The following is a 24,715-nucleotide window of genomic DNA, read 5'->3' as shown; positions in this document are numbered from 1 at the left end:
TATGACATCAGAGCAAGCTAGTGATGTCAACCAGACTGATGTCAACATTCAGTTTATCCTATTTGTTGTCAAAATTGCAATTTAGATTTGGTTTTGGTTATGGTTATGGTTATGGATACACTTGTGTCCAAAGCGACATACAAATACAAAACAATATACTTAAATTTAACAGGGAACAAATTAAAATGTTGGTCAGACTATAATAAGGAGAATAGCAATAATAAACAATGTCAATTCCATCAATAGCCTAATGAAATAATCAATGAAAATGAGGGAAAAAAGCAATAATAAACAATAATGTCCATTCAATCAATAATATAAAAGCAATGGTAAGACTACATTAAGGAGAATATCAATAGTATGGTTTGTATGTTATAGTATTGTTTATTTTCATTAGGCTGTTGATTTTTCATTAGGCTGTTGATTAATTTGATGTTGTTTATTATTGATATTCTCCTTAATGTAGTCTTACCATGCTATATATGCTTGCTATATATGCTTATTGTTATTATATTATTTATTGAATGGAAATTATTGTTTATTATTGCTATTCTCCTTGTCTGACCAACATTTTAAATTGTTCCCTGTTAAATGTCCCCCCTGTACACAATGAAAATGCTTTTTTGTGGAGGTGAAGGATTAACAACAGGCAAAAATGATTATATTTTATAAAAATGATGAATATTGGTCAAATGCAAGACTCTTTTCCTCAGTGGTTCCATGTTGGTGGAATGAGTTGCAGTGCTGTCCGTTCCTGTGATAGTTGTGGATCTTTCAATAGGGGTCTAAAGGCATATCTGTTCAACATAAGTGTTGGTTTGTATATTACAGTATTTGACACACACACACACACTTTTGCCGTGCAAATTACCAGTGCTGCTTTCAGCATCTGTTTAGTCATTCATTGTCATTTTCATTGGATTCTCCCATTTGCGCGTAAATTGTCCGTAAGCTTTTTTTTTGTTACACGCATTCTCCCATTCCGCTTCTGTCACACACACAGCGACAAGCGCCAAATCCCCCGCAGTGTTGAAGAGATCAGTCGTCCCCCTCACTTTTGATAAGGAAAAAAGCCTTATAGGTACGCCAAATAAATAATAACCTATAGGTTTACGCTAGGCTATGTAAAACTCCCCATTAACAGCATCACGTCACTAACCACAGCTAAGACTGCACAATCTCGTATTCACTCTGTTGGATGAAGCCAGTTTGTCTACTTAGATACTGTAAATCCTCAAATTATGGTTGGGGTCTTAAGACAAAGTACAGGCCTTTAGGGGCAGGATTGTATTCGAGACAGCCCTTTATTTCTTATGCGAGTTTTATTTTGAGACATGCGTTTCTTGGAGCAGCATACTAGTAGGCCTTCAAAAGCAGGACATTTTCGGTTTAGTTTGATATTTACTTTTGGACTGTTTGATTATATTGTTAAATGTTGGGACTGATGGGCACTGAAATCTGGGGAGGTATTTGATGATCACTATTAGCCCTACGTTCCATGTACTTGAAAGAGTGTCGGGATTTTAAACAAACCATCCGCTTTCATGCGTTCATTGAATGCGGTGCTGTAATGGAAACCTTATTGCGTAGCCAAGTAGCCTATTGAGTTATTTTTAAATTATGCATGATTTACTTTTTATTAATTTCGTAGGCTGGAATGCCTCGAGTTGCGGCAACAATTGTGTTTAAATGTAGTAGCGTGTTTTAGCCTCTGGCAAGCTCTGGCAAGGCGGCAAGCGACTGAGCTTGAGAGCGACATGTTGGAGACCCAGCTGGAAAGTCAGTGGCCGAATGCACGCAAGAGTTGTATACATAAGAAACACCCAGTTTAGGGGTGCCAAAATGCGTAACTCCCTCTATCGCCCGTAAATGACACACAGGAAATGTCTTGAAGCTGTCATTACAAACAAAGGCTTTTCCACAAAGTATTGAAGAAATTTCAGTAGGGGCGTTCATTATTTTTTTCCTGTGTCATTCCACTTTATTACACATAACTCTTAGTTTGGATTTTTAATGTGTGGTGAAAATTTCACCAACCGCACATGCACACAGGGCAAACAGAAAATTAAAGGAAATGACAATGATATGAATGCTCAGGTGATTTTTATTATGCTTTTGGTTAGGTTAAGAGAATGGGGAATATGTAGCGATAAAGATGTGAATTAGTTTGATTAAGGTAGACACTTAATAGTGCTGAGATGTTTTGAGGGGTTATGAGTTGGTTACACAGGGCTGACCCTGGACTTCCTCCTCATGATGACAGAGAGTCTCTTGAAGAGGGAGAAGCCTGTGCTGGTCTTGCACTCTCCTGTCCTGTGCTCTGAGGAAGCAGCACTCTCACTGAGGGGAACAGCGCTGGCAGTGGGATCTGAGAAGGAGGGGAGAGAGGAAAGGAAATGAGATCAGATAGGGAGACAAGTTCTCGTGTTCAAGATCCACCTGTGGGAGGGAAATCCATACCCGACCTCTGTAGAAGCATCTAATCACTTCTACAGAGACCCAACAGATCACTGCTGGGCGTGATTGCAAAGATTACGGTCAGCATGCAGCTGTGAACGAAACCTGCCAGAAGCTTAGACGGCTTGCTGGTATTACTACTCATACCGGCTACCACCTTGCCATTCTATCTCATCGCTCAGTCGCACTCCAGCCTCTGGGCTGCCCACCTAACTCTGCTCTGTCTGAGGACCAGCAGGCACAAGCCTGCCCAGCCACCTGCAGTGCCTTTGTTGCAGCCAGGGATTTCCATCTCTTTTTAGTAGTGTGCATGGGATTCAAGTATGCTACAGAAGTGGATAACTGCAGACAATGCCAAGAAAGTCCCAAGCTATGTCAGGTCCTGAATCGGGGACAAGAACGATAGCAAAGGGCTACAGATTTCAGTTTGCCATGAGACCCCCATTGTTAAGTGGTATAATTGTCTCTTAAACACACTTTCTTAGAGAAGGAAATCGATTCTCCTTTAGAGAAAGTCTAGGTTACAGTAGGTTGTGGCAGTGCAGTAGGCTGTGCAAATGCACTACATCCCCGCACACTGGAAATATAGATAGTATTATCCTCATTGTGAAACTCTACACTCAAAGTTTCAGAGAACTGGTGTTACACCAAGTACCCCTTTATTCTCTTTCATCATCTTTCGAGATTGTTCGAGATACACTTATGGGTAGGGTTGGGTATCGTTTGGGTTTTATCCGATACCGGTGCTAAAACGATACTTTTAAAATGGTGCCGGTGCCGAAACGGTGCCTGAACCGGTACTTTGTTTTTAAAATATTTTAAATTAAAATGGTCTAAAGCATGAATTGCTTTTTTTTATTGACGAGACAAATTTGAACATGAAATTGTTATATTCAATTTACTATCAATATGTCATTGCTCCTATGAATAATACATTTAAATGTAAAACAGCTTGCCCTGCATGCACACACAATGGTAAACTCTGCTTTCAAGTTTACCCAGTGTAGGCGATTTGCCATAAGGTATGTTAAAACCGCTCTCCATAAAACTGCCAGGTCATGGACAACGGCATTTGCAAGCAAGCTAATCTAACAGGGACTCTACTTTCCAGTTAATTCAGTGTGTTGCCAAATGCTTCAAGAAATTGTATGTCTTAACCCATAACACGCAGTAGTTTTGAACATGTTAGGCTACATGTCGGTGTTGAAGTGCTAAGATTCCCAGCAGAAGGCATTTTAACAGCAACTATGGCTATGCGTTAACACCAGTCAGCTGAGTTTAATTAGCGATAACGTACGGAGATGGTTTCGTAGCCTCTTTGACAGCTCAGTGACATCAGGTATGTAACCTACATATTTGTTTTTGCCAGCTAACTTTTAACATGATCTTCATATTCATTGTGATGCTATATGGACCTCATGCACATGAAAGATTAATATCATGCCATTATGTTGTTTAACACACCGTGAAATAAAGTTTTCACCTTACAACTTTGCTGATAACATTTCAAATAAATGTCAGTTAGCGCATTAGCAAGGATATTGTATATAGGCTAGGCTAGCCTACTGTTGATGTTGTTTCATAGCCTTTTGCTTGTGTGTAGTTAGGCCCACTGCTAGATTTTGACAGGAGCTCGCGATATCGCTTTAAAGTAAGCTACTTGGGCTCACGCAAGCTGTCAAACACTGTCCAGTCATGTGGTGAACCCCTCTGGTTTATACATCCAGTGTTTATCATATGTTAGCTAACTGCATCTGGATGTGTTGCTATCAGAGCAAGACGTTAGAGATGGCGCATGACATGCAGTGATGCCTCGTATTAAAAAAATAAAATAAAAACGCTATTTAAGCACCGAAATGAGGCACCGAAATCCACGTTGTTATTCTATGCAGTTACTACCGTTTGTGTCGGCACCGGTGCCATATTAGAACCGTGTTTCGGTGCCCAACCCTACTTATGGGAGATCTAGACTGCTCCCTGATTGCACCTTATATGCAAAGTGAGACTGGTAAACTTACCGAGTTGTCCCTTTTTGGAGGCCTGGCGATCTTCCATGCTGCCTGATTTGGATTTCTAATTGAAACAGGCATTACCAATTTATTAATACCTATTTTACTATAAGCAGTACTCAATTTTATTTGTATTGGTCCTAACAAATTAAACATGTTTTGGCTAAAACTTCAGATAGATGTAACAATTATACAATTTCAAGCAGTCAAAGAAATGTATGTGTGTTGTTTGCAAAGTAATTACCTTCTGGAAGATCTTCAGTTTTGGAATTCTTGAGAAGAGTTTAAGAATTCCTTTCTTGTTCTTTATCTTCATTCCAGGACCACTGGAATCTGCCTTGGCCTCCACTTTCTCCTTTGATGAAGCAGGTGGGACATTTTCAGCTTCCTTGCAAATCTGCAGGAGCTGTTTAGTGAGGGAAGACACCAAGGTTTTCTCAAAGGTAGGATCCTCTCTGACCATTGCTTTCAAAAGGATCTCTTCAGTGCCAAATTCCCTTAAGAGGTGACCGTAGACAATTCGGAAGACCCTGTGGATCCTGATGTTGAGAGGATAGGGGTCATTTCTAGAACTCCCTGACACAATATCAAAGACATACAGGATTTTGTCAACCAGTTGTCTGGATCTCTCCAGCAGGTCTTCGGACTGCAGTCCCTGACCTTTAGTCTGCATCAGCAGCCGTACAACCAGCAGAGTGACCAAACCAGCGTAGTTGTCAGAGTCCACAGGCATGATCTTGGGGAATGGGAAAGGAATGTCGTCTTCGTCTCTGTGGAAACCCAGTTCTTGAGGTAAGGCAGCTGAGCTCTCGGTGCTCAGAAGATTCTCCCAACAGGGTTTAAGTGAATGACCTAACTGGTCTTTATTCTTGCCAGACTCTATTGGCAGTGATAGACTGTTCATAACATCGCTGACCATAGCTTTAATGACAAGGTTCACTATGTCACAAAGTATTTTTGAAGGGGACCTAGAGCCCATTGGTGCAGTTTGTTCATTGAGTGCTGTTCCAGAGCTGGGAAGGCACACTGGAGCTGAAGCAGGCCATGAGGAGCCTCCCTGATTAATGCCCCATGAAAAAGGCAGATTGAAGTGAGGGAGCAGGTAGTGTTTCACTGTCTCCTTAGCATAGATCTCCACAAGCTGAGAGACATTGTGCCTCCTTGATGCACTGCAGTGCCCCATCTCCAAAAGCACGCTGTCTGAAGCAAACTTGTGAGCAGCCACTCTGTTGCTGCTCAAGAAAAGTCCACAGACTTGATCAACAAAGTCATGGGTAAAGTAGTTAATGGTTTCCTGTGAACGAGATCTCGAGAGCTTTTTAGCAACTGTGTGGAGTCCTCCATCCTGCATTTCTGATGAAGAACACCCACCATTCTCTGAATTAATCTTTTCATTAACCATTTTGACCACACTTGCAACTGCTTGTCGGGTAATGCAAGCATGGGCATTGTCCACATCAGTGCTGGTTTCTCTCTCAATGGTACCCTCTGTAGTTATCTCTGTTTCAGAGACAACCCCATGGACATTCCCAGAGGTAGGGTTGAGTGAGGAGGTGGTAAGCCTTGAGAGGTTAGTGGTTGACTGAAGCAACACTTCATTGACTGACATTATAGCATTTGTCTGAGCACCCTCCTCTCCGAATACTTCCTCAATCAATTTAGATAATGAGTCTGGCGAATCATTACAGTCCTTGTGGGCAGATTGATCAGAATCTTTTTCATCAGTCAAATTTGGAATGATTGAGTCAACTACCTTGTCTGCCAGTGAGATGGTGGACAGTTTCTCTGAAATGTTGGCAGCGTCCTCCTTTGCATTCTCTTCGTTCAGCACCATGAAAAGCTCTGACATGATTTCTCTGGTGCAGCCATCAAGGTCAACCATGTCTTTAATGTCTTTCTTGTGAATGAGAGGGTTGCCAAGCAGAGTATCATCAATGCTCTGAGTAGTTTCGAGACTACTTAAGCATGGACCGTCCATCACAGGCTCATCATCTGCCTGCTTTCCCGAGATGTTACACAAGGAAGAGCACTGAGCAAAAAACTTACCAACTTTAGTCAGTACATTTTCATACATGTTTGAGGCTGAGATAATGAATTGGTTATTTGAGGTGGCAAGCTTGTTCTTCAAGGTTGCCAGCTTGGTTTCAAATGAGCGGGTGCCCACTTGGTCAGGAGAAGCTGAAAGGAGTGTAGTCATCTGTATGTCGCTCACAAACTGATCAACTATATCTGTGACAAGAGCATCCATATCTCTGGAGGCAAAGTCTTTCCATGGCATTCCTTGCAATTCATCATTGTAAATATCTGTAGTATATGATTGCAAGGAGGTGTAGCTTTGCACTGAACCAACGAGCACATTAGTAACTGCCTCGAAGGCATTCATCTGAAATTCTACATCGGATAGTCTTTTTATGCTTGTGAATGAGCAAGGCTTTCTAAGTACTCCAGTGACATGATTTTTCGTCAGTTCTGAATCATCACTCTCATTGCACCCAGCAGATGTAGAGCAAGCCATGTTTTTTAACTGGACAATTACACCATCAAAAAAACTGCTCTTATCAGCCAACAGATCTGGTGAAGCCAAGCCTTCCTGAATTGGGTTCTGCTTCAGCCCAGAGAAGTAAGAGGCCAGCACTCCTTTTAAGACGTTTCTGGTGCAGTCGTCCAGCTGACTTGGACTCAAAGGACAACCAATGTCACTCTGCACCTTACGTGCAACTGGGCTCAGTGGTTTAGCCACAGGCAAAGCTTGGTCACTCTTGATATTTGTTGGGCGCTGATTTTTCTGTTTGACTTGAGCTGTATGAACATCCAGGGCTAATGAGACAAATTCATTTGGTTCCTCAGTTCTCAGGGCAGCTGGGCTATGCTGGAGGGGAAAATGTCTGAAGAAATCCTTAAGTGTAACTTTTAGTTTTCCATAGATCTGTTTTGCTGCTACCTGAACCTTTTTTGTTTTAAGACCAGAGACATGTGGGGGGACTCTTTGTGTCTGGTCAAGTGTTTTTCCCTCATCAGGAGACATGGGTTCATCCGCATATTCAGCCAACAGAGCAACCTTCTTCATCTCCTCCACAAAAGTCTCTATGAGCACAGTAGCAGCTTCTTCAACAGGCTGAGGACATAAAGAAGAAGAAGTCTCAATTCCAACTCCCAGCGAGTCACTGGAAGGAGTGCGGGGAGCAGATTGAAATCGCTTCATGTTTCCAATAAAGACATCCTTGACTGCTTTCTTGGCCTTGGTGTGGAATTCCTCACTGGAAACCACTTTGACGCAAAGCTCAGACCTTTGACTTCCATTAGACACTTCTTTGACCTCAATTTCATCCTCTGAAACTTGTTGTTGAGGACGTGGGAAGTCATTTATACATGAATAATGGCAAGTTAGTACATTGACAGCTTTTTTGATGCATGCCAGACACTTTTTAGCCGAGATGTTCCTCTTCTGGTCATCCAAAAAGCACTCCATTGACTGGTCTTGTACTCGGAGGAATTCACTGAGGTTTTGGGACACATTTTCAACCAGCTGCTCAGTGGTGGTTTTCCTGTAGAAAGCAGCAACTATTTTTTTAGACTTTTATCCAAAACCAGAAAACATGCATGCATCATCTTATTAGTATTGCAGCAAATGTCTATGGGTTTATACTTGGCTGTACAACTTACCTCTTTCGTGAATCAGTTGATGTCTTGCTGCAGGATGAGGCAGTTGATACCCAGCTGCTTTTGGTTCTGGGTATAATTTCAACAAGGACCCCATTGTTGAATAGCTTGATTCCTGGGTCATCCTCAGCATATGTGGCAGAAGGGGTCTTGGTGGGGTCTTGGATGGTAGGGTCTTGAGTGTCTTGGTTAGCAAGCTCTCTTACCATCTTCAGGAGGGCAGGGATGACCACCTTTACTGAGGTCAGGTCTACGTATTTGACCAAGTCAATCAGGAGAGTGAAAAACTCCGCTTTGGTCACCTGTTTCATATGGGGAGAGTGAACACAAAGAATCACATCTGCTACTTAACATGTAAAAAGGGGAGATCTTTCCCAAGACCGTAGCTGTTTGGAAACTTAAAAAAAAAAAAAAAAACGACTAGACCGTCACCTACATAAGCAGACTCAATATATCCTGTGTTGTGCTGACAGTTCAGCCATGCATTGGCTTAGGCTCGAATTTACAAACTTGCAACACTTTGAATTAAGAGGTGGATGTGCAAGGAGGCTAAACCGCTAGCACATCTCTCAGGGAAGGAGATTAGCAGTCATTAGCAAGTTATCAAGCTACCCTCCACTGCAAGCTAACAGTGGAGACTGGTTGTTGACCTATCATTCTCCCCTCATCCCCGTACACACCCTGAACTTTGGGAACACCCACTGGCAAAGTTTGATTGATGCGTATGACTGAGCTGTTACTCACTACACAGCTAGGGGTACACTCACTCCACACTTCACCCCAATACAGTTCATGTAAAAAGTAAGTAAGTAACATTTATTCATAAGGCACATATAAAATACAGTTTACACAGTGCCGTACAAGTGCAAATAAAAAGACAATACATAAATACAGATATAAATAACAATCATACACGGACAGTGAACGCCAGGGAGAAGAAGTGTGTTTTGAGCCTAGATTTAAAACTAGTGATGGAGGGAGCATCTCTGATAGAAGGCGGCAGCTGATTCCAAAGGCGTGCTGCAGCTACCGCAAAAGCTCTATCGCCTTTGCTTGAATCTGGAGCGTGGGACGTGCAGAAGACCCTTGCTGCAGGATCTAAGGGACTGAATGGTAGTGGATGAGATCTGATATGTAGGATGGGGCCAGACCATTTAGAGCTTTAAAACCATCAATAAAATCTTAAAATGGATTCTGTACTGGATGGGCAACCAGTGGAGAGAGGCTAGGATTGGGGTAATATGCTCCCACTTTTTAGATCCGGTCAGCAGTCTTGCTGCCACATTCTGGACCAGCTGGAGCCGTGAAATGAGTGATTGAGGAAGTCCCAGGTATAATGAATTACAGTAATCCAGCCTTGATGTAATGAAGGCGTGAATTACTTTCTCCAGGTCATTAAATGACAGAGAGGGTTTCAATTTGGCGATGATTCTGAGCTGGTAGAAGCTGTTCTTTATTACCACCGCAGCTATTTCTTATTAAAGGAAAACTCAGAGTCAAAGATGACACCCAGGTTTCTTGCACTTCATGTAACATAGGGGATGAGAACACCCAGGTTTGACACAGGGGAGACTCTGGATTTAGAGGGACCAAAAATAATAACTTCTGTTTTGTCGTTGTTAAGTTGGAGGAAGTTATTACCCATGGCACCGATATAACCATGACACCGATATAACCTGTGTAACTGCACAGTTCAGCCCAGCACTGCACCACAAACACAGAATGATGGTTCACACTGACAAGCACCTTAAATCTTCATAGCACAACACAGGGAATTTGCCAGTGTAAAATGTAGCAGTATGACTAGAGGGCCAGTACAAAACTGGATTGTGAAAATGTTGTTTACACCACATGTGAAAATACTCACAGGATTAACCATGATCTCATGGAAGGTAAGCCATTCCCTATGAAAATAAATAAAGTATATTAGTAAAGTAAATAAATAAAGTATATATTAGACCAAAGCGACTAACAACATGGCAAACAGTTTAAGTTTTAAAGCAATTCTCTCAACAATTTTAGGACAATTTGAAAAAGGTAGAGTACAGTAAGAATAAGTGTGTCAGTGAGTGCTGTTTTTAAACAGTTGAGTGTCAGTTCAAGACAGGTGGTAAGTGCTAGGATCAGCAAGACTAGTTGTAAGTAGTGCTATGAGAGGAAATGTTCTCTAAAGAGCTGGGTCTTCATGAGTCTTTTGAAAATGGAGAGGGATGTCCCTGCCCTTGTAGGAACTGTCAGTGTGTTCCACAAACGAACAACAGATGAGAAAAGTCTGGATTGGCCTGAGCGTACCGGTGGCAGAGCTAGACGTTGTTCGTCTAACTATAATGTTAAGACGTTGTAGTTATCATTATAGTTGTATATAGTAGTAGTTAACAGACAGAGCATCAGTGTTGATACATACTCATTCTTCAGACCCTTCAGGTATTCTGAGAGATATAGAAACTCCTCCTGAAGCCCAGAAATAAAGCAGTCTTTCTCCGCAGGGTCCTCTGGGAAGGACTGTCCTGGGAGAGACTGGCCCATGGTAGGAATGGCTGAAGACACACACACACACACACACACACATGTTTACAGATCTGTACAGTGTAACCCTCTCTCGCTTAACGCATTCTACATTCTGTACTCATCGCATCAATGATAATCAACCACCCTATTTCCCAGAAGTCCAACCCTTTACCTGCTGCAGATTTGCTTATTCAGCAACAGGTCTCTTACTGGACATCACAGCATTCTGCAAGAATCAGGATTAAATTCAGAACATCAATTTAAATTTGAATTCTAACTCCATAATCATTACACTTTAACATTTTCAGTGATGCTATGGGGAAAAAACACAGTGTAGGCTATGTATACTGCATTGAGCCACAATTATGATTCAATTTACATTTTGATATCTCAAAAAAAGGCCTTTTGACCAAGACTATTTAATCAATCATTGATTTGTTGAAAATTAACCACTTACTTACACTTGCTGTTTTGATATTCCATGCACTTAAGTAAATCATTTTTTAAATGAAAATATGTCATGTGTAGCCTACTGATACTCATCTCTGTACTATGAGAAGTGAATAAAATTATCCTACACACAAGCTTATAAGATGGATAGATTGCTTCCATGGAAACCATTATGACATCAGAGCAAGCTAGTGATGTCAACCAGACTGATGTCAACATTCAGTTTATCCTATTTGTTGTCAAAATTGCAATTTAGATTTGGTTTTGGTTATGGTTATGGTTATGGATACACTTGTGTCCAAAGCGACATACAAATACAAAACAATATACTTAAATTTAACAGGGAACAAATTAAAATGTTCGTCAGACTATAATAAGGAGAATAGCAATAATAAACAATGTCAATTCCATCAATAGCCTAATGAAATAATCAATGAAAATGAGGGAAAAAAGCAATAATAAACAATAATGTCCATTCAATCATTAATAATATAAAAGCAATGGTAAGACTACATTAAGGAGAATATCAATAGTATGGTTTGTATGTTATAGTATTGTTTATTTTCATTAGGCTGTTGATTTTTCATTAGGCTGTTGATTAATTTGATGTTGTTTATTATTGATATTCTCCTTAATGTAGTCTTACCATGCTATTGTTATTGTTATTATATTATTGATTGAATGGAAATTATTGTTTATTATTGCTATTCTCCTTGTCTGACCAACATTTTAAATTGTTCCCTGTTAAATGCCCCCCCTGTACACAATGAAAATGCTTTTTTGTGGAGGTGAAGGATTAACAACAGGCAAAAATTATTATATTTTATAAAAATGATGAATATTGGTCAAATGCAAGACTCTTTTCCTCAGTGGTTCCATGTTGGTGGAATGAGTTGCAGTGCTGTCCGTTCCTGTGATAGTTGTGGATCTTTCAATAGGGGTCTAAAGGCATATCTGTTCAACATAAGTGTTGGTTTGTATATTATAGTATTTGTTTATTATCATTATGTTACTGATTGAATTGACATTTGTTTATTATTGCTTTTCTCCTTAATGTAATCTTATCAACTTTTTTCAATTGTCAGTGCCCTCCATGGGCGTCGGAGCCATTATATTTTTAAAATGGTTAGTTTGGACCCCCCCCCCCCCCCCCCCCCACACACACACACACACGCACACACACACACACACACTTTTGCCGTGCAAATTACCAGTGCTGCTTTCAGCATCTGTTTAGTCATTCATTGTCATTTTCATTGGATTCTCCCATTTCCGCGTAAATTGTCCGTAAGCTTTTTTTTTGTTACACGCATTCTCCCATTCCGCTTCTGTCACACACACATCGACAAGCGCCAAATCCCCCGCAGTGTTGAAGAGATCAGTCGTCCCCCTCACTTTTGATAAGGAAAAAAGCCTTATAGGTACGCCAAATAAATTATAACCTATAGGTTTACGCTAGGCTATGTAAAACTCCCCATTAACAGCATCACGTCACTAACCACAGCTAAGACTGCACAATCTCGTATTCACTCTGTTGGATGAAGACAGTTTGTCTACTTAGATACTGTAAATCCTCAAATTATGGTTGGGGTCTTAAGACAAAGTGCCTTTAGGGGCAGGATTGTATTCGAGACAGCCCTTTATTTCTTATGCGAGTTTTATTTTGAGACATGCGTTTCTTGGAGCGGCATACTAGTAGGCCTTCAAAAGCAGGACATTTTCGGTTTAGTTTGATATTTACTTTTGGACTGTTTGATTATATTGTTAAATGTTGGGACTGATGGGCACTGAAATCTGGGGAGGTATTTGATGATCACTATTAGCCCTACGTTCCATGTACTTGAAAGAGTGTCGGGATTTTAAACAAACCATCCGCTTTCATGCGTTCATTGAATGCGGTGCTGTAATGGAAACCTTATTGCGTAGCCAAGTAGCCTATTGAGTTATTTTTAAATTATGCATGATTTACTTTTTATTAATTTCGTAGGCTGGAATGCCTCGAGTTGCGGCAACAATTGTGTTTAAATGTAGTAGCGTGTTTTAGCCTCTGGCAAGCTCTGGCAAGGCGGCAAGTGACTGAGCTTGAGAGCGACATGTTGGAGACCCAGCTGGAAAGTCAGTGGCCGAATGCACGCAAGAGTTGTATACATAAGAAACACCCAGTTTAGGGGTGCCAAAATGCGTAACTCCCTCTATCGCCCGTAAATGACACACAGGAAATGTCTTGAAGCTGTCATTACAAACAAAGGCTTTTCCACAAAGTATTGAAGAAATTTCAGTAGGGGCGTTCATTATTTTTTTCCTGTGTCATTCCACTTTATTACACATAACTCTTAGTTTGGATTTTTAATGTGTGGTGCAAATTTCACCAACCGCACATGCACACAGGGCAAACAGAAAATTAAAGGAAATGACAATGATATGAATGCTCAGGTGATTTTTATTATGCTTTTGGTTAGGTTAAGAGAATGGGGAATATGTAGCGATAAAGATGTGAATTAGTTTGATTAAGGTAGACACTTAATAGTGCTGAGATGTTTTGAGGGGTTATGAGTTGGTTACACAGGGCTGACCCTGGACTTCCTCCTCATGATGACAGAGAGTCTCTTGAAGAGGGAGAAGCCTGTGCTGGTCTTGCACTCTCCTGTCCTGTGCTCTGAGGAGGCAGCACTCTCACTGAGGGGAACAGCGCTGGCAGTGGGATCTGAGAAGGAGGGGAGAGAGGAAAGGAAATGAGATCAGATAGGGAGACAAGTTCTCGTGTTCAAGATCCACCTGTGGGAGGGAAATCCATACCCGACCTCTGTAGAAGCATCTAATCACTTCTACAGAGACCCAACAGATCACTGCTGGGCGTGATTGCAAAGATTACGGTCAGCATGCAGCTGTGAACGAAACCTGCCAGAAGCTTAGACGGCTTGCTGGTATTACTACTCATACCGGCTACCACCTTGCCATTCTATCTCATCGCTCAGTCGCACTCCAGCCTCTGGGCTGCCCACCTAACTCTGCTCTGTCTGAGGACCAGCAGGCACAAGCCTGCCCAGCCACCTGCAGTGCCTTTGTTGCAGCCAGGGATTTCCATCTCTTTTTAGTAGTGTGCATGGGATTCAAGTATGCTACAGAAGTGGATAACTGCAGACAATGCCAAGAAAGTCCCAAGCTATGTCAGGTCCTGAATCGGGGACAAGAACGATAGCAAAGGGCTACAGATTTCAGTTTGCCATGAGACCCCCATTGTTAAGTGGTATAATTGTCTCTTAAACACACTTTCTTAGAGAAGGAAATCGATTCTCCTTTAGAGAAAGTCTAGGTTACAGTAGGTTGTGGCAGTGCAGTAGGCTGTGCAAATGCACTACATCCCCGCACACTGGAAATATAGATAGTATTATCCTCATTGTGAAACTCTACACTCAAAGTTTCAGAGAACTGGTGTTACACCAAGTACCCCTTTATTCTCTTTCATCATCTTTCGAGATTGTTCGAGATACACTTATGGGTAGGGTTGGGTATCGTTTGGGTTTTATCCGATACCGGTGCTAAAACGATACTTTTAAAATGGTGCCGGTGCCGAAACGGTGCCTGAACCGGTACTTTGTTTTTAAAATATTTTAAATTAAAATGGTCTAAAGCATGAATTGCTTTTTTTTATTGACGAGACAAATTTGAACATGAAATTGTTATATTCAATTTACTATCAATATGTCATTGCTCCTATGAATAATACATTTAAATGTAAAACAGCTTGCCCTGCATGCACACACAATGGTAAACTCTGCTTTCAAGTTTACCCAGTGTAGGCGATTTGCCATAAGGTATGTTAAAACCGCTCTCCATAAAACTGCCAGGTCATGGACAACGGCATTTGCAAGCAAGCTAATCTAACAGGGACTCTACTTTCCAGTTAATTCAGTGTGTTGCCAAATGCTTCAAGAAATTGTATGTCTTAACCCATAACACGCAGTAGTTTTGAACATGTTAGGCTACATGTCGGTGTTGAAGTGTTAAGATTCCCAGCAGAAGGCATTTTAACAGCAACTATGGCTATGCGTTAACACCAGTCAGCTGAGTTTAATTAGCGATAACGTACGGAGATGGTTTCGTAGCCTCTTTGACAGCTCAGTGACATCAGGTATGTAACCTACATATTTGTTTTTGCCAGCTAACTTTTAACATGATCTTCATATTCATTGTGATGCTATATGGACCTCATGCACATGAAAGATTAATATCATGCCATTATGTTGTTTAACACACCGTGAAATAAAGTTTTCACCTTACAACTTTGCTGATAACATTTCAAATAAATGTCAGTTAGCGCATTAGCAAGGATATTGTATATAGGCTAGGCTAGCCTACTGTTGATGTTGTTTCATAGCCTTTTGCTTGTGTGTAGTTAGGCCCACTGCTAGATTTTGACAGGAGCTCGCGATATTGCTTTAAAGTAAGCTACTTGGGCTCACGCAAGCTGTCAAACACTGTCCAGTCATGTGGTGCACCCCTCTGGTTTATACATCCAGTGTTTATCATATGTTAGCTAACTGCATCTGGATGTGTTGCTATCAGAGCAAGACGTTAGAGATGGCGCATGACATGCAGTGATGCCTCATATTAAAAAAATAAAATAAAAACGCTATTTAAGCACCGAAATGAGGCACCGAAATCCACGTTGTTATTCTATGCAGTTACTACCGTTTGTGTCGGCACCGGTGCCATATTAGAACCGTGTTTCGGTGCCCAACCCTACTTATGGGAGATCTAGACTGCTCCCTGATTGCACCTTATATGCAAAGTGAGACTGGTAAACTTACCGAGTTGTCCCTTTTTGGAGGCCTGGCGATCTTCCATGCTGCCTGATTTGGATTTCTAATTGAAACAGGCATTACCAATTTATTAATACCTATTTTACTATAAGCAGTACTCAATTTTATTTGTATTGGTCCTAACAAATTAAACATGTTTTGGCTAAAACTTCAGATAGATTTAACAATTATACAATTTCAAGCAGTCAAAGAAATGTATGTGTGTTGTTTGCAAAGTAATTACCTTCTGGAAGATCTTCAGTTTTGGAATTCTTGAGAAGAGTTTAAGAATTCCTTTCTTGTTCTTTATCTTCATTCCAGGACCACTGGAATCTGCCTTGGCCTCCACTTTCTCCTTTGATGAAGCAGGTGGGACATTTTCAGCTTCCTTGCAAATCTGCAGGAGCTGTTTAGTGAGGGAAGACACCAAGGTTTTCTCAAAGGTAGGATCCTCTCTGACCATTGCTTTCAAAAGGATCTCTTCAGTGCCAAATTCCCTTAAGAGGTGACCGTAGACAATTCGGAAGACTCTGTGGATCCTGATGTTGAGAGGATAGGGGTCATTTCTAGAACTCCCTGACACAATATCAAAGACATACAGGATTTTGTCAACCAGTTGTCTGGATCTCTCCAGCAGGTCTTCGGACTGCAGTCCCTGACCTTTAGTCTGCATCAGCAGCCGTACAACCAGCAGAGTGACCAAACCAGCGTAGTTGTCAGAGTCCACAGGCATGATCTTGGGGAATGGGAAAGGAATGTCGTCTTCGTCTCTGTGGAAACCCAGTTCTTGAGGTAAGGCAGCTGAGCTCTCGGTGCTCAGAAGATTCTCCCAACAGGGTTTAAGTGAATGACCTAACTGGTCTTTATTCTTGCCAGACTCTATTGGCAGTGATAGGCTGTTCATAACATCGCTGACCATAGCTTTAATGACAAGGTTCACTATGTCACAAAGTATTTTTGAAGGGGAACTAGAGCCCATTGGTGCAGTTTGTTCATTGAGTGCTGTTCCAGAGCTGGGAAGGCACACTGGAGCTGAAGCAGGCCATGAGGTGCCTCCCTGATGAATGCCCCATGAAAAAGGCAGATTGAAGTGAGGGAGCAGGTAGTGTTTCACTGTCTCCTTAGCATAGATCTCCACAAGCTGAGAGACATTGTGCCTCCTTGATGCACTGCAGTGCCCCATCTCCAAAAGCACGCTGTCTGAAGCAAACTTGTGAGCAGCCACTCTGTTGCTGCTCAAGAAAAGTCCACAGACTTGATCAACAAAGTCATGGGTAAAGTAGTTAATGGTTGCCTGTGAACGAGATCTCGAGAGCTTTTTAGCAACTGTGTGGAGTCCTCCATCCTGCATTTCTGATGAAGAACACCCACCATTCTCTGAATTAATCTTTTCATTAACCATTTTGACCACACTTGCAACTGCTTGTCGGGTAATGCAAGCATGGGCATTGTCCACATCAGTGCTGGTTTCTCTCTCAATGGTACCCTCTGTAGCTATCTCTGTTTCAGAGACAACCCCATGGACATTCCCAGAGGTAGGGTTGAGTGAGGAGGTGGTAAGCCTTGAGAGGTTAGTGGTTGACTGAAGCAACACTTCATTGACTGACATTATAGCATTTGTCTGAGCACCCTCCTCTCCGAATACTTCCTCAATCAATTTAGATAATGAGTCTGGCGAATCATTACAGTCCTTGTGGGCAGATTGATCAGAATCTTTTTCATCAGTCAAATTTGGAATGATTGAGTCAACTACCTTGTCTGCCAGTGAGATGGTGGACAGTTTCTCTGAAATGTTGGCAGCGTCCTCCTTTGCATTCTCTTCGTTCAGCACCATGAAAAGCTCTGACATGATTTCTCTGGTGCAGCCATCAAGGTCAACCATGTCTTTAATGTCTTTCTTGTGAATGAGAGGGTTGGCAAGCAGAGTATCATCAATGCTCTGAGTAGTTTCGAGACTACTTAAGCATGGACCGTCCATCACAGGCTCATCATCTGCCTGCTTTCCCGGGATGTTACACAAGGAAGAGCACTGAGCAAAAAACGTACCAACTTTAGTCAGTACATTTTCATACATGTTTGAGGCTGAGATAATGAATTGGTTATTTGAGGTGGCAAGCTTGTACTTCAAAGTTGCCAGCTTGGTTTCAAATGAGCGGGTGCCCACTTGGTCAGGAGAAGCTGAAAGGAGTGTAGTCATCTGTATGTCGCTCACAAACTGATCAACTATATCTGTGACAAGAGCATCCATATCTCTGGAGGCAAAGTCTTTCCATGGCATTCCTTGCCATTCATCATTGTAAATATCTGTAGTATATGATTGCAAGGAGGTGTAGCTTCGCACTGAACCAACGAGCACATTAGTAACTGCCTCGAAGGCATTCATCTGAAATTCTACATCGGATAGTCTTTTTATGCTTGTGAATGAGCAAGGCTTTCTAAGTACTCCAGTGACATGATTTTTCGTCAGTTCTGAATCATCACTCTCATTGCACCCAGCAGATGTAGAGCAAGCCATGTTTTTTAACTGGACAATTACACCATCAAAAAAACTGCTCTTATCAGCCAACAGATCTGGTGAAGCCAAGCCTTCCTGAATTGGGTTCTGCTTCAGCCCAGAGAAGTAAGAGGCCAGCACTCCTTTTAAGACGTTTCTGGTGCAGTCGTCCAGCTGACTTGGACTCAAAGGACAACCAATGTCACTCTGCACCTTACGTGCAACTGGGCTCAGTGGTTTAGCCACAGGCAAAGCTTGGTCACTCTTGATATTTGTTGGGCGCTGATTTTTCTGTTTGACTTGAGCTGTATGAACATCCAGGGCTAATGAGACAAATTCATTTGGTTCCTCAGTTCTCAGGGCAGCTGGGCTATGCTGGAGGGGAAAATGTCTGAAGAAATCCTTAAGTGTAACTTTTAGTTTTCCATAGATCTGTTTTGCTGCTACCTGAACCTTTTTTGTTTTAAGACCAGAGACATGTGGGGGGACTCTTTGTGTCTGGTCAAGTGTTTTTCCCTCATCAGGAGACATGGGTTCATCCGCATATTCAGCCAACAGAGCAACCTTCTTCATCTCCCCCACAAAAGTCTCTATGAGCACAGTAGCAGCTTCTTCAACAGGCTGAGGACATAAAGAAGAAGAAGTCTCAATTCCAACTCCCAGCGAGTCACTGGAAGGAGTGCGGGGAGCAGATTGAAATCGCTTCATGTTTCCAATAAAGACATCCTTGACTGCTTTCTTGGCCTTGGTGTGGAATTCCTCACTGGAAACCACTTTGACGCAAAGCTCAGACCTTTGACTTCCATTAGACACTTCTTTGACCTCAATTTCATCCTCTGAAACTTGTTGTTGAGGACGTGGGAAGTCATTTATACATGAATAATGGCAAGTTAGTACATTGACAGCTTTTTTGATGCATGCCAGACACTTTTTAGCCGAGATGTTCCTCTTCTGGTCATCCAAAAAGCACTCCATTGACTGGTCTTGTACTCGGAGGAATTCACTGAGGTTTTGGGACACATTTTCAACCAGCTGCTCAGTGGTGGTTTTCCTGTAGAAAGCAGCAACTATTTTTTTAGACTTTTATCCAAAACCAGAAAACATGCATGCATCATCTTATTAGTATTGCAGCAAATGTCTATGGGTTTATACTTGGCTGTACAACTTACCTCTTTCGTGAATCAGTTGATGTCTTGCTGCAGGATGAGGCAGTTGATACCCAGCTGCTTTTGGTTCTGGGTATAATTTCAACAAGGACCCCATTGTTGAATAGCTTGATTCCTGGGTCATCCTCAGCATATGTGGCAGAAGGGGTCTTGGTGGGGTCTTGGATGGTAGGGTCTTGAGTGTCTTGGTTAGCAAGCTCTCTTACCATCTTCAGGAGGGCAGGGATGACCACCTTTACTGAGGTCAGGTCTACGTATTTGACCAAGTCAATCAGGAGAGTGAAAAACTCCGCTTTGGTCACCTGTTTCATATGGGGAGAGTGAACACAAAGAATCACATCTGCTACTTAACATGTAAAAAGGGGAGATCTTTCCCAAGACCTTAGCTGTTTGGAAACTTAAAAAAAAAAAAAAAAACGACTAGACCGTCACCTACATAAGCAGACTCAATATATCCTGTGTTGTGCTGACAGTTCAGCCATGCATTGGCTTAGGCTCGAATTTACAAACTTGCAACACTTTGAATTAAGAGGTGGATGTGCAAGGAGGCTAAACCGCTAGCACATCTCTCAGGGAAGGAGATTAGCAGTCATTAGCAAGTTATCAAGCTACCCTCCACTGCAAGCTAACAGTGGAGACTGGTTGTTGACCTATCATTCTCCCCTCATCCCCGTACACACCCTGAACTTTGGGAACACCCACTGGCAAAGTTTGATTGATGCGTATGACTGAGCTGTTACTCACTACACAGCTAGGGGTACACTCACTCCACACTTCACCCCAATACAGTTCATGTAAAAAGTAAGTAAGTAACATTTATTCATAAGGCACATATAAAATACAGTTTACACAGTGCCGTACAAGTGCAAATAAAAAGACAATACATAAATACAGATATAAATAACAATCATACACGGACAGTGAACGCCAGGGAGAAGAAGTGTGTTTTGAGCCTAGATTTAAAACTAGTGATGGAGGGAGCATCTCTGATAGAAGGCGGCAGCTGATTCCAAAGGCGTGCTGCAGCTACCGCAAAAGCTCTATCGCCTTTTTGCTTGAATCTGGAGCGTGGGACGTGCAGAAGACCCTTGCTGCAGGATCTAAGGGACTGAATGGTAGTGGATGAGATCTGATATGTAGGATGGGGCCAGACCATTTAGAGCTTTAAAACCATCAATAAAATCTTAAAATGGATTCTGTACTGGATGGGCAACCAGTGGAGAGAGGCTAGGATTGGGGTAATATGCTCCCACTTTTTAGATCCGGTCAGCAGTCTTGCTGCCACATTCTGGACCAGCTGGAGCCGTGAAATGAGTGATTGAGGAAGTCCCAGGTATAATGAATTACAGTAATCCAGCCTTGATTCATTACGAAGGCGTGAATTACTTTCTCCAGGTCATTAAATGACAGAGAGGGTTTCAATTTGGCGATGATTCTGAGCTGGTAGAAGCTGTTCTTTATTACCACCGCAGCTATTTCTTATTAAAGGAAAACTCAGAGTCAAAGATGACACCCAGGTTTCTTGCACTTCATGTAACATAGGGGATGAGAACACCCAGGTTTGACACAGGGGAGACTCTGGATTCAGAGGGACCAAAAATAATAACTTCTGTTTTTTTTTGTCGTTGTTAAGTTGGAGGAAGTTATTACCCATGGCACCGATATAACCATGACACCGATATAACCTGTGTAACTGCACAGTTCAGCCCAGCACTGCACCACAAACACAGAATGATGGTTCACACTGACAAGCACCTTAAATCTTCATAGCACAACACAGGGAATTTGCCAGTGTAAAATGTAGCAGTATGACTAGAGGGCCAGTACAAAACTGGATTGTGAAAATGTTGTTTACACCACATGTGAAAATACTCACAGGATTAACCATGATCTCATGGAAGGTAAGCCATTCCCTATGAAAATAAATAAAGTATATTAGTAAAGTAAATAAATAAAGTATAGACCAAAGCGACTAACAACATGGCAAACAGTTTAAGTTTTAAAGCAATTCTCTCAACAATTTGAAAAAGGTAGAGTACAGTAAGAATAAGTGTGTCAGTGAGTGCTGTTTTTAAACAGTTGAGTGTCAGTTCAAGACAGGTGGTAAGTGCTAGGATCAGCAAGACTAGTTGTAAGTAGTGCTATGAGAGGAAATGTTCTCTAAAGAGCTGGGTCTTCATGAGTTTTTTGAAAATGGAGAGGGATGTCCCTGCCCTTGTAGGAACTGGCAGTGTGTTCCACAAACGAACAACAGATGAGAAAAGTCTGGATTGGCCTGAGCGTACCGGTGGCAGAGCTAGACGTTGTTCGTCTAACTATAATGTTAAGACGTTGTAGTTATCATTATAGTTGTATATAGTAGTAGTTAACAGACAGAGCATCAGTGTTGATACATACTCATTCTTCAGACCCTTCAGGTATTCTGAGAGATATAGAAACTCCTCCTGAAGCCCAGAAATAAAGCAGTCTTTCTCCGCAGGGTCCTCTGGGAAGGACTGTCCTGGGAGAGACTGGCCCATGGTAGGAATGGCTGAAGACACACACACACACACACACACACACACACACATGTTTACAGATCTGTACAGTGTAACCCTCTCTCGCTTAACGCATTCTACATTCTGTACTCATCGCATCAATGATAATCAACCACCCTATTTCCCAGAAGTCCAACCCTTTACCTGCTGCAGATTTGCTTATTCAGCAACAGGTCTCCTACTGGACATCACAGCATTCTGCAAGAATCAGGATTAGATTCAGAACATACATTTCAATTTGAATTCTAACTTGAATCTAATTTGAATTCTATCCTTACACTTTAACATTTTCAGTGATGCTATGGGGGAAAAACTCAGTGTAGGCTATGTATACTGCATTGAGCCACAATTATGATTAAATTTACATTTTGATATCTCAAAAAAAGGCCTTTTTAACCAAGTCTATTTAATCAATCATTGATTTGTTGAAAATTAACCACTTACTTACACTTGCTGTTTTGATATTCCATGCACTTAAGTAAATCATTTTTTAAATTAAAATATGTCATCTCTGTACTGATACTCATCTCTGTACTATGAGAAGTGAATAAAATTATCCTACACACAAGCTTATAAGATGGATAGATTGCTTCCATGGAAACCATTATGACATCAGAGCAAGTTAGTGATGTCAACCAGACTGATGTCAACATTCAGTTTATCCCAGAGCCATATAAAGGTAGAGTTACGACAACTCCATTGACGCTAATGTTCCATTTTTTTTTTACCTTTATATGGCTCTGGTTTATCCTATTTGTTGTCAAAATTGCAATTTAGATTTGGTTATGGTTATGGTTATGGATACACTTTTGTCCAAAGCGACATACAAATACAAAACAATATACTTAAATTTAACAGGGAACAAATGAAAATGTTGGTCAGACTATAATAAGGAGAATAGCAATAATAAACAATGTCAATTCCATCAATAGCCTATTGAAATAATCAATGAAAATGAGGGAAAAAAGCAATAATAAACAATAATGTCCATTCAATCAATAATATAAAAGCAATGGTAAGACTACATTTAGGAGAATATCAATAGTATGGTTTGTATGTTATAGTATTGTTTATTTTCATTAGACTGTTGATTAATTTGATGTTGTTTATTATTGATATTCTCCTTAATGTAGTCTTACCATGCTATTGTTATTGTTATTATATTATTGATTGCATTGAAATTATTGTTTATTATTGCTATTCTCCTTGTCTGACCAACATTTTAAATTGTTCCCTGTTAAATTTGAATAATGTATTGTTTTGTATGTATATGTGGCTTTGGACAAAAGCATTTGTCAAATCCCATAACCATAACCATTTTACTCTGTTGTAACTGTTTTACGCTGTTGTAAATAACAAACTTCTTGTGACTTGTCCCCCCTGTACACAATGAAAATGCTTTTGTTGTGGAGGTGAAGGATTAACAACAGGCAAAAATGATTATATTTTATAAAAATGATGAATATTGGTCAAATGCAAGACTCTTTTCCTCAGTGGTTCCATGTTGGTGGAATGAGTTGCAGTGCTCTCCGTTCCTGTGATAGTTGTGGGTCTTTCAATAGGGGTCTAAAGGCATATCTGTTCAACATGCACTTAGTTTATTAAGCGTTGGTTTGTATATTATAGTATTTGTTTATTATCATTATGTTATTGATTGATTGACATTTGTTTATTATTGCTATTCTCCTTAATGTAATCTTATCAACTTTTTTCAATTGTCAGTGCCCTCCATGGGCGTCGGAGCCATTATATTTTTAAAATTGTTAGTTTGGACGTCCCACTTTTGCCGTGCGAAATACCAGTGCTGTTTTCAGCATCTGTTTAGTGATTCATTGTCATTTTCATTGGATTCTCCCATTTGCGCGTAAATTGTTCGTAAGCTTTTTTTTTTGTTACACGCATTCTCCCATTCCGCTTCTGTCACACACACAGCGACAAGCGCCAAATCCCCCGCAGTGTTGAAGAGATCAGTCGTCCCCCTCACTTTTTGATAAGGAAAAAAGCCTTATAGGTACGCCAAATAAATAATAACCTATAGGTTTACGCTAGGCTATGTAAAACTCCCCATTAACAGCATCACGTCACTAACCACAGCTAAGACTGCACAATCTCGTATTCACCAGAGGTGTGGACTCGAGTCACATGACTTGGACTCGAGTCAGACTCGAGTCACGATTTTCATGACTTCAGACTCGACTTGACAAAATTAGAAATGACTTGTAACTCGACTTGGACTTCCATGCTATTGACTCAAGACTCGACTCTGACTTTGCCCCTTTGACTTGTAATGACTTGACTTGCGGCATGGGTAAAATTTAAACTATTTTCTGCCCATACCAACTTCAGCAGCCTCAAGTTCATCGTTAACGTTACACCTGCATTACAACGCTATTTCGCATGGAATGCAGGTCTCTTATCTATTGTGAGAAGGGATGAACATCACTGAACATGCTACCATTTGTCGTCTGACTTGGATCATGTGATATTGTGATGGATCCTCTGATCCCTTTGATGTGGTTCGATGGGTTCGATATAGCCTAAACAATTTAATTTGCTCCACGGAGCTAACCGAAACAATCAATAAATCATCATCAATGACTGATGGCATTTCAAGCTTACACCCATATCAGCG

At 41.1% G+C, this 24,715-nt stretch overlaps 2 protein-coding genes across 2 annotated transcripts; both read right to left on the bottom strand.

Annotated features, from left to right (window-relative positions):
* Positions 1 to 2,222: 2,222 nt before the first annotated feature.
* On the bottom strand, positions 2,223 to 10,873 carry LOC143102921 (uncharacterized). Its single transcript, XM_076266714.1, has 7 exons — positions 10,807 to 10,873; positions 10,531 to 10,663; positions 9,994 to 10,030; positions 8,130 to 8,428; positions 4,711 to 8,011; positions 4,476 to 4,530; positions 2,223 to 2,368 (listed from the first exon to the last, which is right to left on the bottom strand). Exons 2-7 carry the CDS (start codon positions 10,650 to 10,652, stop codon positions 2,223 to 2,225), a joined length of 3,960 nt encoding a protein of 1,319 aa, XP_076122829.1. The 5' UTR covers positions 10,653 to 10,663; positions 10,807 to 10,873.
* A 5,511-nt stretch (positions 10,874 to 16,384) lies between these two features.
* On the bottom strand, positions 16,385 to 22,281 carry LOC143102920 (uncharacterized). Its single transcript, XM_076266713.1, has 7 exons — positions 22,228 to 22,281; positions 21,944 to 22,076; positions 21,423 to 21,459; positions 19,550 to 19,848; positions 17,640 to 19,431; positions 16,547 to 17,180; positions 16,385 to 16,425 (listed from the first exon to the last, which is right to left on the bottom strand). Exons 2-7 carry the CDS (start codon positions 22,063 to 22,065, stop codon positions 16,385 to 16,387), a joined length of 2,925 nt encoding a protein of 974 aa, XP_076122828.1. The 5' UTR covers positions 22,066 to 22,076; positions 22,228 to 22,281.
* Between the last annotated feature and the right edge of the window lie 2,434 nt (positions 22,282 to 24,715).

Source organism: Alosa pseudoharengus, unplaced genomic scaffold (genome assembly GCF_046254945.1).
Source record: "Alosa pseudoharengus isolate Yale_2024_CS ecotype anadromous, Long Island Sound unplaced genomic scaffold, YU_APseudo_1.1 YU_APseudo_1.1_scf_4, whole genome shotgun sequence".
In the NCBI taxonomy this organism is placed as follows: domain Eukaryota; kingdom Metazoa; phylum Chordata; class Actinopteri; order Clupeiformes; family Clupeidae; genus Alosa; species Alosa pseudoharengus.
This window is presented reverse-complemented; position numbering and strand designations above follow the sequence as displayed.

Bases quoted from the DNA above. Each gene is read 5' to 3' on its own strand.
- LOC143102921 (XM_076266714.1), bottom strand. From the start codon at position 10,652: ATGGGCCAGTCTCTCCCAGGACAGTCCTTCCCAGAGGACCCTGCGGAG. The intron at 10,031-10,530 runs GTATGTATCAAC...TTATTTTCATAG, and splicing joins CTGAAGGGTCTGAAGAATGA to GGAATGGCTTACCTTCCATG. The intron at 2,369-4,475 runs GTAAGTTTACCA...CCTCCTTCTCAG, and splicing joins CTCCAAAAAGGGACAACTCG to ATCCCACTGCCAGCGCTGTT.
- LOC143102920 (XM_076266713.1), bottom strand. From the start codon at position 22,065: ATGGGCCAGTCTCTCCCAGGACAGTCCTTCCCAGAGGACCCTGCGGAG. The intron at 21,460-21,943 runs GTATGTATCAAC...TTATTTTCATAG, and splicing joins CTGAAGGGTCTGAAGAATGA to GGAATGGCTTACCTTCCATG. The intron at 17,181-17,639 runs GTAGTTGACTCA...TCTCGTTCACAG, and splicing joins CCATCTCACTGGCAGACAAG to GCAACCATTAACTACTTTAC.